The 18476-nt window shown below is 38.7% G+C and overlaps 1 protein-coding gene across 1 annotated transcript; it reads left to right on the top strand.

Moving 5' to 3' along the window:
- The first annotated feature begins 440 nt into the window (after positions 1 to 440).
- Positions 441 to 16747, top strand: HSD17B3 (hydroxysteroid 17-beta dehydrogenase 3). The gene is made up of 11 exons (XM_060760827.2): positions 441 to 677; positions 3731 to 3777; positions 4280 to 4355; positions 5166 to 5273; positions 6638 to 6705; positions 9006 to 9041; positions 12993 to 13027; positions 15081 to 15162; positions 15410 to 15475; positions 15690 to 15839; positions 16522 to 16747. The coding sequence occupies exons 1-11, from the start codon at positions 524 to 526 to the stop codon at positions 16630 to 16632; spliced, it is 933 nt and encodes a 310-aa protein (XP_060616810.2). The 5' UTR covers positions 441 to 523; the 3' UTR covers positions 16633 to 16747.
- Positions 16748 to 18476: the final 1729 nt, after the last annotated feature.

The raw sequence follows: 18476 nt of genomic DNA, 5'->3' as shown, positions 1-18476 counted from the left end.
TCCTATGCTTCCCCCCACTTTCCCCCATTAAATGTGATGAGATCCTCAGTCAACATTTGAGAAATCCAGTTGGATGGTTGTCGTAATTTATTATATCTGGAGGACACTCAGTTGGGAAAAACTGATTTAGATAATTATGTGGTTTAAGTGAGCATAATCTGATGAAATGCAAATAAATCCAAACATATCCATTCTTTGCTCCAGCTAGAAATGAAGGTATATTATTAGCCTGCTTCCACATCTCCTATTTTTGAGGTGGGAATAAGGACAGTCGCTGTGTTTGCTTGTCCCGAAGTTTCCATATCTGGGTCAAAAATGTCCTTCTATTCTAACTTCTGGCACATTCTTTGAGGGGAGGATGGGAGATGCTTATGACTCAGGGGTTCATGATTAGGGAAACCATTTTATGTTTCAGTTTGTTTCTGTTGCCAGAGCTCCAGTCTATCAGCAGCCAGTGAGAGAGAGAGAGTAAGAGAGAGAGAGAGTGGCAATACGTGATCTTGGCTCCTTGTAATTGTTCCTCATGGGTGAATTCCAGCAGCATCTGCTTACTGTCCTTGGAAGTATTGTTTGTCTGGTTTTCCTGGTGAAGAGCCTTCGGTTCCTGAAGTATGTCTTCCCATACATACGAAGTACTTTGCCCCCATCTTTTTTCCAATCAATGGGGGAATGGGCAGGTAAAGGAACTCTCCTCCTTTTGTTGTTGTTGATGTGATACAATGTTAATAGGAATGCCATTTAGTTTGGTGATAAAATGGAAGATTTTGTGTCCCAGGTTCAATTCCTGGCATCTGTAATTTGGGAGATACCTTTCTCTAAAGCTCTTGAGAATGTCTACCTGTTACTGGACTAGAGATAATACCAAGCTTGATGTGCTTAAGGTCCATTTTAGTAAATGGCAGGTTCCTATTTTCCAACATTTTAGTGAGTGCTACTATATTAATGTAATCATTAAATCTTCTATTTAATATAAAGTTTATCAAATTTAAAATAAAAAGATAATTCTGCATTGGGCTTACTCAGTAGTTACAATTGAAAAATAATTTGTTGTGGAAGTGGACATTCATTTGTGAATTGACGTTGATTTAGTTAATGATAAAGTCCACAGTAAAATAATGCCTTTACTAGGACTGTGCATAATCTTGAGTTCTTCAAAATCCTTCATTGAGTGACAGCAAAATAGAGGTGATAAGGGGAGAAATTGATCTGTGGTGCCTCTTTGCCAGATGAAGAGTTCTGGGAGACTTGAAAGCTTGCAAAGTTCCAATCCAGTCCAATAAGCCTTTATTGGCCTATACATAGCAAAAAGGTTTAAAATACAATACAAACCACAGAAAAGGGAACTTAACATTTGCTACACATTCAGTTTATAGACTTCGTTCAGGAAGTTTGCAAAGTTATAAACCAAATTGTGGTTCATACTAAACAGAGATGCTGCCAAATTGTGGGTTTTGTTGTTTTTTTTTACTTATGGACAAACCTAACTGCCTTTGTATTTTGTGTATGCGGTACATATGTGTGTATATATTAATGTGTGTAGCTATGCATTAATTCTTTATCTTGCAAAATCAGAATATTCCAACCTTTACATTTTTTTCCTGCCAGTAAAACTTTGTAGTTGCATTCATTCTTTACTTACAAAGGAACTTGGTATCAGCTTTTTAGAAACCAAATCTGCAATGTAATTCTAAGCACATGTACTCAGAGGTAGGTTCTTATTCACTTAATTTTCTTGCTTGGTGAAGATGCATAGGATTGCTGCTATAGTCTTCCATGGCTAGTGGCAGCTGAGCCAGTTTAGAATTACTTCATAAAAGAGGCTTAGCCCTTTGCAGTTCATTGCTGTTTATCTTCTTTCAAAACTACTTTGTTCTATTACAATATTATTTTTATTTATTTATTTTTAACCAGTACCTCTCTCCCTGAAGGGACTCAGGAGAGCTTGAGATATGCATGGCCCGCAAAAGAAAAGAAATACACACAGCAACAAAAATGTGCAAATAATAACATATTGAAGGGGAAAATCAAAATAAATTAAGACTCCAATCCTATGCACACTTACCGGAGAGAAACCTTAGCGAACACTGTGTGGTTTACTTCCAAATAAACACACATAAGGTTGTAATGCAAATCTTCTGTCCAATATCCACTTGCTAAAGATCCAGGGAGACCTATTTCAAGATAGGCATGCATAGGAGCTTTCTGGAAATTAGACCAATGCTATAATTTAAATTAAAATAAAATTCAAAATCCATTTTAAAAAACACAGGGTAAATCTCATGTTGATTTAAGAATGTTTGCAGAATGAAAGGTTATTTTAATATAATTCTTTCCTTTAAATCTTTATTTGTTTTAAAGCCCATATCCCGCAGTTTCTCATACTATATTGCTCAAAACATGCCTTCATCCTTAAGAAAGACTTTTTGGGTAGCAGTCTAGTGGCTGTGCGCAGGGCATGTGTTTGAATGCAAACCTGTATCTATCTCAGAAATAAGTTTCATTAAGTTTAGTTGGGCTAATTCCTAGATAATGGCTATAAATTAATTTAAATTTTAGGATCCAAGTTAATATTTTGAGAGGATATAAATTAATATAAATATCAGTTTATACCATCCTCTGGAAAATGTATGAACTTATTAAATTTTTAATGCAGTGGTTCTCAACCTGTGGGTCCCCGGTTGTTTTGGCCTACCACTCTCAGAAATCCCAGTCAATTTTCCAGCTGTTGGGATTTCTAGGAGTTGAAGGCCAAAGCATCTGGGGACCCACTTGTTGAGAACCACTGCTTTAATCGAATAACAAAATCCTGAGCTCCACTGATCTGGCACAAAGGCTACTCAAGAACAACATCTTTTAAAGCAGTGGTTCCCAACCTGTGGTCCGTGTACCACCAGTGGTCTGTAAGAACGACTGTATATGGTCCACAGCCTCACCGTTACTACATCGTTGTAACAAGAGCGACTGATCTCATGAAACCCTCTTATAGTGCCAAGGCTTATTAAATATGGTTTTCTGTGGGCGAGCAGATGGAAACTACTGGATGGCATATATTCTGTATCAGAAACTGATGTGGTCTATCCAGCGCAATTTTCTGAATCAGCAGCCCAAATAACCAAACCAAATCTAAAGTTGACCAAAAACTGATTTGTAACCCTTTTGGAACTAATGTTGGTCCCTGGTCAAGTGGTCCCTGGTCAAAAAAGGTTGGGAACCACTGTTTTAAAGTGTTAGTATTATCTCTCATTTGGTTTCATTCTTTTATCATTTTGCTTTAATTCATCACTCTCCCAATTGTACAAAATGTGACTTTATCTTCCTGAAGACAGAGAAGTCTGGGATGCCCACACAGAGACCCACAGATCTGAGATAACACTGGACAAGACACATTTTGGTGCCTGAAATATTTGCCCTGTTTCTAGGTATAAATTTGACCTGCTGATTCCAAAAATGGCACCAGTTTTCTCTTATCTGCTCTAGTTTTTGAGATACAGAACCTATGCCATATACCAGTCACCATCTGCCTGCTCATAGATAACCATGTTTAAGAAACATGAGCTGATGTGGTCTATCCAATGCAATTTCCTGAATCATCACCCCAAACAACCTCAGGAACAAGCCTAAAAACCAAGACAACAAGATTTTTTTTGGTTGGGTTGTGTAATTTATATACAAAAAGAATCTCATAAAGAAAGATAATGTATAATTTTTCTTTTCGGTTTTGATCTTTTAGTGATTACAGGAGCAGGAGATGGCATTGGAAGAGCCTATTCCATTGAGGTAAGAAGAGCATCTATACAATTAAGATTTATACAGCAGTTTAGAATATTCATCAGAATCTTTATAGACATTTTAAAAATAACCTCTACAGCAGGGTCAATCATCCTTTCTGGTAGATATCTCAAGAGAAGATATTGTGAGGAGCATTGGAGTCACCATATAGCCTTTTTTTTCTGCCTCTAAACCAAAACAGTTGTCAGTGGTAGTTCATTTCTATTCAACTGTTGGCTTTTGTATGGGAAATGGGGAAAGGGAGGGGGCCACTTTTTCCTTTACCACAGGCACTTAACTATTGTGGGTCAGCACTGAGTTCAGTAAAATAGTAGCAAATAATCTTAGAGGCAGTACAGTGTTGAAGCATACTTTGGAAAAATACCTAAGCAAGACATATATCTGGCTGCCAGACAACATGATAATGAAATTCCATCTAATAAATAAGTGCCCCATCACATCGCCATCACTCAGATACTGAAATGTTTCTGTTTAAATCTTGTTCCTACAGTTAGCCAAACGGGGCCTAAATATTGTTTTGATTAGCAGAACTTTCCAAAAAATGCAGAGAGTAGCCTTGGACATCGGTAAGTATAAAAATATTAAAGCTAACTTCCTTTTTCTAAATCTTCATCCATGCATATATAGTTTGTTCTCTCGCCATCTCCTAGATTGCTTCTTTGATGAGCTTTAAATAAGTGTAATGTTTTATATGTATTATAGCAACATTTTTTTTTCAATCTATCCATCCATGCAACATGTATAGACCATGAAATAATAAGAAATAGTTAATAGGCTCCAATCTAACTTGATTTCATTTTTAAATGTTAATTTGTGAACTATTACTGCCATATTAATGTAATCTGACTAGGGATACTAAAAACTATAGATCAAAAAGTAAGCTTTCCAAGCTCAGAATTAGAAAATATCTTTACCAAGACTAATGTAGTCTCAATTTTCAGTTTCTCTAGTATTTGTAGTCATAGGGGACATAAAGCAATAAGGGAGTTCCAAGATTGCTTTGGTTTAGTCTTACAATGAGGTGTAGAATGATATAAAAACATAGGATTAGACTCAGTCAGGTCGAAGTTGTTGCCCAACTGTGACTTTTGACATTTTTTGTGAGCCAGCAAGGTGTGTGCCCATCTCATCCAAGTACAAAACAGGGCTGGCCCTATTTACCTTCTAAGATCAGACAGGATCTGCTGCCTTTGGGGTATTTAGGCCCTTCCCCATTTCTAAAGATGTAGAATCAAATGCTTGCGTCCCTGCATCAAAGTGTTTTCCATTGTGCATCACTGTTAGTAAGATAGATTTAATACATAGTGACCCAAGGCTACCATCTTGTAGCTAAACTGCAGAATTACGGTAGATTTGTTTCTCTTTTTTCCATGAAGAGCAGACCACAGGACAAAGAGTGAAAATCATACAAGCTGACTTCACCAAAATGGACATATATAGTGATATTGAAAAAAGCCTTCAAGGATTAGAAGTTGGAATTTTGGGTAAGTGATACAAGAGTGTTTTTCAGGGGTCAAAGCTGGCCCAAGACTTTTGACTGCCTGAGCGGAGTAGCAAATCTCCATCCCATCTCACTCCATTTAAAGATACATAAAATATTCCCTAGACCAGCCACATTATTTTGGCACATAAGCCATAAAATTCTATAATTCCCACTGGGCATAATAATGAAGGAAATAAAGACAATTTCGCTTTATTTTTATGGTTGCCCAAATCTACCACCTAAGATTGATTCATCTCTCTGCCTGTTACTCTGTACTCTGTCACGCATTCATTTCAGTCTGGCAATAGAAATACCATCTGAGATTGATTTTCTGAAGTGGGTGATCTGTCCTTATGATGGGACAGTGCATTGACCAAATAGTTCAGAAGGACTAATTCAGAGAAAAATCTGAGACATCAGAAAACCAACGATGTACACATTTTTTTTTAAAAAAAATGTGGCAATGTATTAGAAAGCCATTCTTAATTATGATTTCTTTAAAAAGATCTTCGAAAATGAAAAGAATGTAATTAATAGGAGTCACAACAGGTTAATAGGTGTTTGAATTTTTCTAAGAAATTGCTGGATATCTCTAAGGAGATGTTTTTTGTTGATTCATTGAATTCTCAGATCATTTGCTTAACTATTCCTTCTGAACCATTAAGTCAAGATGCATCACCAAACTACAGCCTGTCTCAGAAAACAAACTGCCCAGCCCAAGCTAATCAGGAGCTGAGTCGTGGTAGAACTATTAACAAGATCATATTAGCTGTTTAAAAATCATAGCCAATATGCTAAATTACTTCAATAAAACATCATGCAGAAAGAACTTCTTGCCCTGTTTAATTAATATATTCCCAACTAAGCTGACCTTCTACCAATCCTAAAAATAGCTGGTTTGCTAAGCTTGCTCTCTCTTTAGAACAGTGGTTCCCAACCTTTGGTCCACAGACCATCAGTGGTCTGCAAGAACTAAAATATGGTCCGCAACCTCACCATTACTACACCCTTGCAACGAGAGTGACTGGTCTCATGAAACCCTCTTATAGTGCCGAGGCTTATTAAATATGGTTTTCTGTGGATGAGCAGATGGCAACTACTGGATGGCATATGTTCTGTATAAGAAACTAGAGCTGATGTGGTCTATCCAATACAATTTTCTGAATCTGCACCCCAAATAACCAAACTGAATCTAAGGTTGATCAAAACCTGATTTGTAACCCTTTTGGAACTAATATTGGAGAGTGATCCCTGGTAAAAGTGGTCCCTGGTCAAAAAAAGGTTGGGAACCAATGCTTTAGAATCATTCCTTGCAGTTGTGCTATATAATTGTGTGACTCCACTTACTTTGCTTCCTTTGATTAGTTAACAATGTTGGAATGCTTCAGACCAGCATCCCATGCCATTTTCTTGATGCAACAGACAATGACCAGGTAAAGAATATTTCTGAATAAAACCTGCTAAGATCAACCATTTTCCTTTTGTATGGCAGCTAGCTAACGTTGAAGCATAAGGCTAATAAGCCATGGCATGTTTGACTCAGTTAATTTTGATGAAGTTTCTTTACAAATAAAAAAGGCATTTCTGCAAAGTTATTATTAACCAGCCAAGTTCCTTGAAGCTTTTTTGTCTGGAAAACATATTCCCCAAAACTGAAAAACAAACAAGCCAAAGAAATGCTCTGCCTCTAGAGGAAACATTTTTGTACCACGACCCTACAGTATGTGTGTGTTTGTATGACAAAATGATCTTGTATTACAGTTGCATTTCCCATTCTTTTCCACTACCACTTCTCTCATTTTTCCTCCACAAAATGATCCATTATGGAGGGAGGAAACAGAAAAATAGCATAACATCTTCTGAACAGTAACTCTTAATAACTCTCTCCCTGATTGTAAAATCCTCGGTTCAAATAGAAGCCTGAAAACCTGTGAAAAAACAAAAGGATCCAAAGTGGACTGAATGTAGCTAGGAAAGTAAAATGTTGCCTGCAGTTGAATATATAGTTATTTGGAGTATGCTGCTCTGAAATAAATTGGGGCTTGCAGCTGAGTAAATAAAGAGCCTGGAAAAGCTATTTTTTCAACAGCAACATTGCATTCTTTTGCAACTTCTAAATAGGACAAATATTTAGGATTACTATTTCTAGTTATCTATTTTGATGTGACCAGCTATACCTGTTTTTTTTTTTTTTTTTTTACTTTATGCTGCTTTGGAAAGACACAGCACTAAAACAATCTAAAATTCTTAAAATAAATACTGAATAAATAAGTAAATACTGACTATAGATGGATGTAAAATTGAGTTCTTTACTTAGCTAATAACAACCCTGTCAATGGAAAATAAGATCATTTCTGGTGTATCCTTTTACATTTTACTATGATTCCCTCTAGTTGAAAATATGACTTAAAATTATTTAGTAGTAGAAGAGAGAAAAGACAAGTGAAAAAAAAGATAGGGGAAACCAAGATCAGCATGAAAGAGTCTGCACTTACAAAGTAGATTTGTCTTTGTCATAACTGCTATGGCTCATTGCTATGGAATCCTGGAGTCTGTAGTTTGGTGAGACACCAGTACTCTTTGGCAGAGAAGGTTAAATTCCATAACACTCAGCCATGGCAGTCAAAGTGGTGACATGAGAGAAGCCTCCCACAGGATGGTTAAACATCCAGGTGTCCCCTGGGTAATGTCCTTGGAGATGGCCAATTCTCTCACACCAGAAGGAACTTGCAGTTTCTCAAGTCACTCCTGATACAACCCCCCCCCCAAAAAAAAAACAATTGTAGACAAAAGTATTAGTAACATCAATAAGGTCCATGACATCTTAAAAGCAAAGTTGCATCCTCTGTGGTGGCAAAATGTAATAACTTGTGTAAGGACTTCATCTCATGGGATAAGTAAAGTGTTTGGGATCGTTGTTTTTCCCTTAAGCTTCGCAAAGCCACGTTTTGAAATTAAAGGGATTATTTCCTTATCCCCATCACATGGTTTCCCTTTTTCTGCTTCCTTTTCTAATTATCCATTCGCCTTCTCATCACATGGGAGACACTCCCCCCACTGTCTCCTTCCCCGTTTTCTTTGAATATTACAATTCCTCTTTATAAGTACAGATCACTCTCAATTCTCTTTTTACGTTTAAAAAGAGATATAAATTACCGTCCCTTCCTCCTTGGTTCCAAAATGATAATGGTGGAAGAAAGGAATCAATAGTGCCAATCTTGGCTTCTCTCTCCAAGATGATGTCATCATTATCTTTACAAGCAGGTAAGAGGGAATTCCCATCACATGGTAAATTGGGCATGTTTATATGTCTCTATGTAGGGAATTGAAAAAGAAGTTAATTGCCAATTGACTTAGGAATGGTAAGGGAAGAAACACACTTTAGAAATGGCAAAATATCTGGAACCTACTGTACAAGCTTGCATCATGTGATGGGCCCTAATTGTAGCTGTTTCTTAAATGTGTAGAAACCCTGTTTTCATTGCATGTGATGAAGTCCTTAGTGACATTTTGGGAAAAGGAATAGCCATATTACTAAAAACAGTAAATAATCTTGTAATATCTCAAAGGCTAACAAACTCCATAAGCTTTTATGAACATCTGGCCACTTCATTTAATAAACTTTTTTTTTCATTTTTAAGTGTTTTCTAATTCAAAATTTGTCAAACCAACACCTTGTTTTCACTGGATCAGGAAATCTTCTGTGTAATCTTTCATTTATTATTCCCAACAGGCCCTTATAAACTGCAACATCATGTCTGTCACCCAGGTATGTACCACACACAGAGGGAAAAATGGAAATTAATTTATTTTGCATGAAGGCTTCCATCAATGAATGATTTTCAATTGTTTCCTATTAACTGAAAAAATCCTGGAGGAGGTTTTCAAATTCATGTTGAATTGGGGTTCTTTGGCACCTTTATCATAATTCTCAAATACACATTTTAGACTTGTGTTTTCAGCTTGCGAAAGGGTAACATTTGTCCTTTGTAAAAATCTTGCCTGACCCTGAAGATGAAATATTGCTGCATACTGTGTGTGTCTTTGAACTTTCCAGCTCTCCTGAGAAAAATAAATGAAAGGGCTTCTAATCTTGACCTGGCAGCAACTCCACTCAAAAAAGCCTTCACATTTATGACAACTCCCTGAGGGCCAACCCAAGAGAGTTCACCATCTGAAGCAAAGCACAAGAGGAACCTCGCCAGCCCCTTTATACAATGTACAGATGCTGGCAGGATAGAAGTTGAATTTCCCTTTAGCATAGGTCATGGGAGAGTATCCTTTTCCATACCTGATAGCAACAGGCTAGATTAGGTCTGGAAGGCAAGCAATGTGACACACTGCCCCATTCATCTCTGGAGGTTTTGGTATTAACAGAACAGTGATTCCACTCTGGGATCTAGTCTGAACTTTAAAGGAGCTGTCCAAGGTGTGGAACCTATTTTGGTTGAGATAATTCAGCACCTTGAATAACAACTTTTAAATTCAAACCAAAACTCAGAGCAAATTCACACTGGAGTCATCAACCTCGAGTAGCATCAAGATAGGTTTGCTTGCCTTCTGCCCTTTCCCATTTTCCTTCCATTTCACCAGTGTCCTGTCCTCCCTGCTTATTTGCTTTCAAAGAATGAGTTCTTCCTGAGGTTGAATTCAGCCAAACTGCTGAGTTCTCTTTGAAGTACCTCTGGTTCACATCTGACAAAAAGCCCCTTTGTGATTCTCATTTAGCTATTTGGTCCAAATGTGGATACTGTGTGAGTCTAAACAGAACACAGTATTGTTCAAACTGGATTTTAGTTTATATACTCTATTAGTTGCTCCATCAGTCCAATCAACTAGATTTAGGCTGCATCTACACTATCATATGATGCAGTTTGAACTGCATTACAATGGTCACCGTAGACTGCTATAATGCATAATTAACTGAATTGAACTGGATTATATGAGTCTACACTGTCGTATAATACAATCCAATGGAGTTAATCTCCATTCTGATACTGAATTATGTGGCAGTGTAGATCCAGCCATAGTCTAATCAATTTAAGTTTTTATCCATGACATTTTATAGACTCTGATCTGTCTAATATTGTTATCATTCTTACTTCATTAAAAATATAATAGATTGAGAGGATTTACTGTGTTCTGCAAGTACTGAAGTGTGTTAACTAAGAACATAGCTTGGCATAGTTAGAATTTGCACAGGTTAAAAAAAAATCAAATATCAAGAGGGCTGTATTTTATTATTAAGTTATATTTAGCCCAGCAGGAAAAGGCAATAAGAAGCACACACTACATCAACACATTTGAGGCCTTTGATTGTTCCTAATGCTGCCGCTGGATTGTTTAAAAAGGCAACAGAAGCAGCCAACAAAACAATAATAATGTATCTTGAAAATAGATTATGAAGGGAGCACACAGAATGTTTTTGGTCTAAATTATATTCCTGGGTGTGCAGCCATATTACTGGAAACAGAGTAGTTTTCTTTTGATAAACCTTATAGGGTTAAGACTTTTATCTTTTCCTGAGTGGAATTACTGCTCAGATGAAGCCTGTTCCCAAATCTTTGGTTGCAGTGTGTGATCATTCTGTATTTGACTCTGTATTAAATCTAGCAGAGCAAAGACTCTTGGGCCCCTTCCACGCAGCTGAATAAAATCCCACACTATCTGCTTTGAACTGGGATATATGGCAATGTGGACTCTGATATTCCAGTTCAAAGCAGATATTGTGGGTTATCCTACCTTGATATTCTGGGTTATATGGCCCTGGGACCTCTCTGCACGTCTGCTCCTCTTCTTCCTTAAACATTTTGTCTTAATTCTGAAGCCCATTTTAAGAACTGGAATGCCACTAAATACTGTGGCCAGGTTTTTTTTTTTTACATTCTTAAAGACTTTGGATAAGATATGTTGGTGTTCTCTTGTCCTTGAGGGTTTGTCCTTGCAATAACCAGGCAGTGAAATGGAGAACATATTCTTCTGTTCTCTATTTTTATGTTGGATTTTATCAGCAAGGAGCCCCTTTGGGGACCAAACTGCCAGAACAATGAACTCAGCTCAATTTTATGTGAAATATTATTTGAGAGACAAAATCCCACAGGTGTTTTTAAGTACAATCAGCTCTCCATATTTACTGGGGTGATGGACAAGGACCACCATGAGAGTGAAAAACCATAAATAAACAAATTGCTCTTTTTTAGCTGAGAGAAAAGTTCTCAAGTAATTTCTAGGTCTTCCGGGACATCTATGGCCTACATCCACTGGAAGCTGGTCATAAAACCATATTGGAGGACATCACAATTCCTAGGGATGTGTTTGCTCTGGAACCGTCTCGATTGAACATGAGCAGACTTTGGCCCTCCAGGTGTTTTGGACCAACTCCCAGAAATCCTAGCCAGCTTACTGGCTGTTAGGGATTGTGGGAGTTGAAGTCCAAATCACCTGGAGTGTTGAAGTTTGCTCATGCCTAATCTAGATCCTCCAACGTGACTGGAGGAAGTTGACCACAGAATCACACTGGAAGACATGTGATTTCCTAGAAAGAATGTATTTAATCAAATCTGTGAATAATCAAACCCACAAATTCAAAAGTGCAAATGTGGAGGAATGGCTGTATCAGAGAGAACAAGGGAACAACTATCTGTGGCTGAAAATCCTGTTGTTGTTGTTGTTGTTGTTGTTGTTGTTGCTGGGTTTTGGGTTTTGGGGTTTTTTTTGCAGGACAATATAAATGTATATATGCTAACATTTGCTATGCAATTAAGATAACTCCATCTTAATTTGGTTTTAACTCTGGCCAGTGAGGTGGAATAGATTATTCATATTGCAGTTTGGAACAGCAGACTAAACTGAACTGATCCAGTCTATTTATTACTTAATTGTAAGCAAAACCAATATCCCTTTAATCATGACTGAGTGGCATTTATTACCACACATCATCTTATCTTATTCTAAGTTCTTATAAAAGCTATATGTAAATGGTGGTCCTCTCCTTTGGTGGTCCTCCCCTTTCCACATAGTAGGCTTCAACAAATTCTGGATTATGCATCCTTGTGACACTGATCTTCTATAATTTCATTTTTTTCAAGATACAGTAGAGTCTAGCTTATCCAACCTTCACTCAGCCAACATTCTGCATTATCCAATGCAGTCTGCCTCCTGCCTGGATCCACAGCTGTTTCAATACATTGCAATGTTTTGGTGCTATATTCGTAAATACAGTAATTACTACATAACGTTACCACATATTGAACTGCTTTTTCTGTCGATTTTATTGTAAAACATGATGTTTTGGTGCTTAATTTGTAAAATCATAACATAATTTGACATTTAATAGGCTTTTCCTTAATCCCTCCTTATTATCCAACATTTTAGCTTATCCAACGTTCTGCTGGCCCGTTTATGTTGGATAAGCAAGACTCTTCTACTCCTTTCTGGTTATGTCCTGAAGGGCAACACTGAAAATTGAGGAAATTTTGCTGAAGAAGTAAATCTCCCCTTCCCTAATTAGCATGGGAAATGCTGCTGCCTCCTTCTCTGATGTTGAAAAAGCATCTGCTGACAGGAAGTCTCTTCTTTGCTAGAGGGATATAAGCAGATATTAGATCTGGAGTAGGTGACCTTCAAGATTTCCTCCTACTCTATAGTTCATGCTATCTTTATTGTCTTCAATAGGTACACAAGTGCTATTATCAATCTGTGAATTTCATTTTTGGTTTAGATGACACGGATAATTTTGAAACAGATGGTGCCAAGGTAAATATCTTTTCTTAGATTGAGTGTCCAGTGAATGAAAATTTGGGTTTCAAGATGGTTTCTACCTCTAACAGATTTGGGTTTGATAGAATTAGTTTGCTTGCTGTGATAAGGTGCATTAAAGGTACAGTCTTGAGAAAAATGTATGGTCAGTGATATGAATGTTATTAATTTTGTTATTGTTTGTTTGAATTTGCAGACCTTATTAATATATTTTTCTACATCAGTATTTCTCAACCTGGGAGTCACGAGGGGGAGTCAGAGGGTTCACCAAAGACCACCAGAAAACAAAGTATTTTCCATTGGTCATGGGGGTTCTGTGTGGGAAGTTTGCCCAGTTCTATCGTTGGTGGGGTTCAGAATGTTCTTTGATTGCAGGTGAATTATAAACAACAACTCCTAGATGTCATGGTCTATTTTCCACAAACCCCACCAGTGTTCACATTTGGGCATATTGAGTATTCTTGCCAAGTTTGGACCAGATCATTCATTGTTTGAGTCCACAGTGCTCTCTGGATGTAGGTGAATTACAACTCCAAAACTCAAGGTCAATGCCCACCAAATCAGTGTTTCTCAACCTGGGGGTCGGGATCCTGGGGGGGGGGGGGGTCACAAGGGGGGTGTCAGAGGAGTTGCCAAAGACCATCAGAAAACAAAGTATTTCATTTGTTCATGAGAGTTCAGTGTGCCAAGTTTGGTTCAATTCCATTGTTGTTGGCATCCAGAATGCTCTTTGATTGTAGGTGAACTATAAATCCCAGCAACTACAACTCCCAAATAACAAAATCAACACCCCACCAGTATTCCAATTTGGGCATGTCAAGTATTTGTGTCAGATTTGGTCCAGTGAATGAAAATACATCCTGAATATCTGATATTTACATTACAATTCATAACAGTAGCAAAATTGCAGTTATGAAGTAGCAACAAAAATAATGTTATGGTTGGGGGTCACCACAACATGAGGAACTGTATTAAGAGATTGCAACATTAAGAAGGTTGAGAAACACTGGTCTACATATTCACACAGCTTGAGTATCCCTTATCCAAAAGGTTTGGCCCATATTTTGGTTCCCCTCCCAAAGATTTTGAAATACTTGCATATTATCTTGGTGATCTTGGTAATTTCATGCACCACATTTCCATTAATTTTGTGCATGAAACACGGATCTTGTGCATTGAACCATCAGAAAGCAAAGGTCTCACTATCCATGTGGACTTTTTTTTTTATTTTTCAATATTTCACATTTTGGAATCTTAGATAAGGGATACTCAACTTGTATTTATATTGTTTATATTATTATATTTTTATTTTAAAACATAATTTTGACGTGGTGCTGGTAGTTAATTTTTTTCACAATTTCCATGTTGAACTCTGTTTATAAGAAACAAAAACGTAATGGTAGGTAATGCGAAAACATATACAAATACAGTATGACCTCCTCCCCACCATGTCTTTGGGGGATAAAGTCCAAGACCCACCATTGATAGTTGAAACTGTGAATGACAGTGTGTGACTTGAAATCCAAGGTCATCCAGTGGGTTTTCATGACTTTTCTTCAGATATATAGTTTAGTCTTAAAATCACTGTGCCACACTGGCTCTTAAGTCCTACTATACCTGCTATTGATTTTTATTTGAAAATGGACATGTTTTCTTATGAATCACTTATGGTCTGACTCTGTCAGAATTGGAGGTCTTTGGTGTTTTTATATAGAGTGCAATCTCATATTCATGTGGGATAAATTCCTGGACATGTGCAACTATCAATATCACTGAAGTGACCACTTTTGGCAGAAGCACACCATAGAATTTGAAGAGCGGACCAAAAAAGTGCCTAGAGAGAACATCTCTAACATTTCTAGGTCACTATTCTATGGTGGAAACATACTATAGAATCATCTTGGAGGACCTAATAGATGCCTGAAAAGAACATCTTTTTCGGGCATGAGTCAGTGAAAACACAGGTGCTGATCCTGCAGGTATCGGAGTCATACTGCAAGTAAGATAATAAAATTATGTTTATACTGTTTTATTTATTTATTTATTTTAGGCAAAGAGGACTGATTTTGAATATATCCTCTGCTGTTGGCACTTTTCCCTGTCCCTTATATGCCATCTATTCTGCCTCCAAAGTAAGAACATTGTGTTTCATGGAATTATGTCCTTTATATTACTCTAGGTTTTAGGAAGCTAAAAGTATGAAGTAGATTACTATGTATGCATTCTTATACAACTTCCAATAAGAAAAATATCCAACAATAAAATGGTATAATGATGGAAAGACATAACTGGAGATCTTAGGATAAATATGATGTCACGATAATCAACGAAAGTATGCAATTACTATAGCTTTCTTGTCTTTAAATTTTGTCTATGTAGGCTTTTGGATGCACATTTTCTAAAGCTCTTCAAGCAGAATATAACACAAAAGGAATTATCATACAGGTGAGATATTTCCATCAACTACTGGAATAAACAAAAAAGTTCTACTGACTAGATAGATGAGATGTTTGACTATTTCCCCCTTCCCTATCCATTATGGGTTCATTTTATCCTAGGCTATGCTGTCCGCATCAGCTCTGTTGATGTTGCATTGACTATCTGAAATGTGAAATTGTTCTTTATGCCTTTTTTGTTGCATTGTTGTCTTTTACTTCAGGCAGTGACTCCTTATTCTGTTTCAACTCCAATGACTATGTGGTCAAAGCCTAATCTAATCAACAAGACAGCAGAAGATTTTGTTAGGGAATCTCTGGAGTACATCACATTGGGTGATGAAACATTTGGATGCTTAGCCCACGAAATATTGGTAAATATATGCTTTAATCTGACGTGAGATATTAATCTTCCCAAAACCAACATTGAGGGGCCACCGATGCCCTTTGAATGCAATGTTTTATGTCAGTGGTTCTCAGCCTGTGGGTCCCTAGATGTAAACTGGTTGGGATGTCTGTAGGCCAAAACATCTGAAAACCACTGTTTTATGTTTTTCAATAATGCAGAACAGAAACAAAACAGGGAAGAGGGATACTATTTCACTCATGTCTTGCTTGTAGGCCATATGCATCTAGTTAGCAACAGCAGCAACATAATCCTGGACTAGATTGACCTTTGTTTTTATCTAGAATTCCTAAATGCCTGCTAGAAGACAGTTTTTGCTTGGTGCAGAAGGACAGCAAGGAGGAGGCCCATCTGGCATTCCCAAGGAGGGAATTCCGAAGCTTAGGAGTGGCCACCCAAAAAGCATTGTATCATGTTTCCATAAAATGTGCCTATAGGTAGAGGCCAGATAGCTAGTCTTCTGATCTTAACCTGATCAGATCTGAATAGCATGGGATGAGGCATTCCGTCGGCCAAATATTTTGCACTAAAAACCAGTATTCCTGAGAGAAGCATATACATAGATGACCAGCTGACATACTTCCTCCACATTTTAAATCCTGACTCCACTACATTTGAAAGAATCCTTTTTCTTTTTTCTCTTTTTACAGGCACGGCTAGTGCAGTGTATTCCTTTGCAAATCTTTCACAGCGAGAGAGTACAAAATATGCTGAAAGATGCTATTTCGGGTCGGCTGAAGAAGAATTCAAACAGTACTTGAAAAAAAAAACTTCACTTGGAGCAGGTGCCACTGCAGGCTTTTGCCTAAAAGTTTGGTATGACTTATTACCACAGCTGTCCAACAAATTCACAAATAAATCCAGTATTAACTACAACTATTTTTGTTGTCTTTTCTGTAACCTGCTTTAATAGCTGGTATATATTTAAAAGCAATTCTATTATCCCAGTACAGATTTTGCAATTATTTATTTATTATTTATTTATTTCTTGCATTTATTAACCGCCGCTCTCAGCCCTAGGGCGACTCGCGGCGGTGTACAGTACAAAAAGACACTTTACAAAGAAATCAGAACAACAACTAACATCACTAATACATAACATCTAACTTACACTAAAACATCCGCTCCGTCATATTATGGAATCATAGTCAATCTCGTAGTCATAGTTCATTCCGGTTGTCAATACCATTAACATAGCACTTAGTTGAAAGCCTGCTCGAAGAGCCAAGTCTTCAGGCCTTTACGAAAGGCCATGAGGGAGGGGGCCTGTCTGACGTCAGCAGGGAGGGAGTTCCACAGCCGGGGGGCCACCACTGAGAAGGCCCTCTCTCTCGTCCCCGCCAGACGTGCCTGTGAGACAGGCGGGATCGAGACAAGGGCCTCCCCAGATGATCTCAAGGTCCTCGTGGGCTCGTAGGCCGAGATGCGGTCCACAAGGTATTTTGGGCCGGAACCGTTTAGGGCTTTGTAGGATAACACCAGCACCTTAAATTGGGCCCGGTAGCAAATCGGCAGCCAGTGGAGCTGGAACAACAGGGGCGTTGTATGCTCCCTGCGTCCTGCTCCTGTTAACAACATGGCTGCCGCGTGCTGGACTAGCTGAAGCTTCCGGGCCGTCTTTAAGGGCAGCCCCACGTAGAGAGCGTTGCAGTAGTCAAGACGGGATGTGACCAGAGCATGTACCACCGTGGCCAAGTCAGACTTCCCAAGGTACGGGTGCAGCTGGCGCACGAGCCGAAGCTGTGCAAAAGCTCCCCTGGTCACCGCTGAAACCTGGGGGTCCAGGCTCAGCGATGAGTCCAGGGTCACACCCAAGCTGCGAACCTGCGCCTTCAAGGGGAGTGCGACCCCATCCAGCACAGGCTGTAACCCTATACCCTGCTCGGCCTTGCGACTGACCAGGAGTACCTCTGTCTTGTCTGGATTTAATTTCAGTTTGTTCGCCCTCATCCAGACCATTACAGCGGCCAGGCACCGGTTCAGGACTTCGACAGCCTCCTTAGTAGCAGGTGGGAAGGAGTGACAGAGCTGGACATCATCTGCGTACAGATGACACCGCACCCCGAAACTCCGGATGATCTCACCCAGCGGCTTCATGTAGATATTAAACAGCATGGGGGACAGGATAGAACCCTGAGGAACCCCACAGGTCAAAGGCTGTGGAGTTGAACAGGAGTCCCCCAATAACACCTTCTGGGTCCGACCCTCCAGGAATGACTGGAGCCACTGCAAAGCAGTGCCCCCAAGACCCATTCCCGCAAGGCTCTCCAGAAGGATACCGTGGTCGACGGTATCGAAGGCCGCTGAGAGGTCCAGGAGCACCAACAGGGACACACTCCCCCTGTCTAGCTCCCGGCACAGATCATCCACTAAGGCGACCAAGACTGTCTCGGTACCATGTCCCGGTCTGAAACCAGACTGTGCCGGATCCAGATAATCCGTGTCTCTCAAGAATACCTGGAGTTGTGAGGCCACCACGCTTTCCATGACTTTGCCCAAAAAGGGAAGATTGGAAACAGGCCGAAAGTTGTCAAATTTAGTGGGGTCCAGTGATGGTTTCTTCAACAGCGGCTTTATAATAGCCTGTTTTAGGCTCGCTGGAATC

Source organism: Anolis sagrei, chromosome 2 (assembly GCF_037176765.1).
Source record: "Anolis sagrei isolate rAnoSag1 chromosome 2, rAnoSag1.mat, whole genome shotgun sequence".
Classification (NCBI taxonomy): Eukaryota; Metazoa; Chordata; class Lepidosauria; order Squamata; family Dactyloidae; genus Anolis; species Anolis sagrei.
Note: the sequence above shows the minus strand (reverse complement) of the source record. Positions and strands in the feature narration are given on the sequence as shown.

What these genes read in the sequence shown, in the direction of transcription:
- HSD17B3 (XM_060760827.2), top strand. Translation starts at nt 524, where the DNA reads ATGGGTGAATTCCAGCAGCATCTGCTTACTGTCCTTGGAAGTATTGTT. An exon ending in CAAAAGGAATTATCATACAG is followed by an intron (nt 15,476 to 15,689) that starts GTGAGATATTTC and finishes CTTTTACTTCAG; the next exon opens with GCAGTGACTCCTTATTCTGT. An exon ending in GCTTAGCCCACGAAATATTG is followed by an intron (nt 15,840 to 16,521) that starts GTAAATATATGC and finishes CTCTTTTTACAG; the next exon opens with GCACGGCTAGTGCAGTGTAT.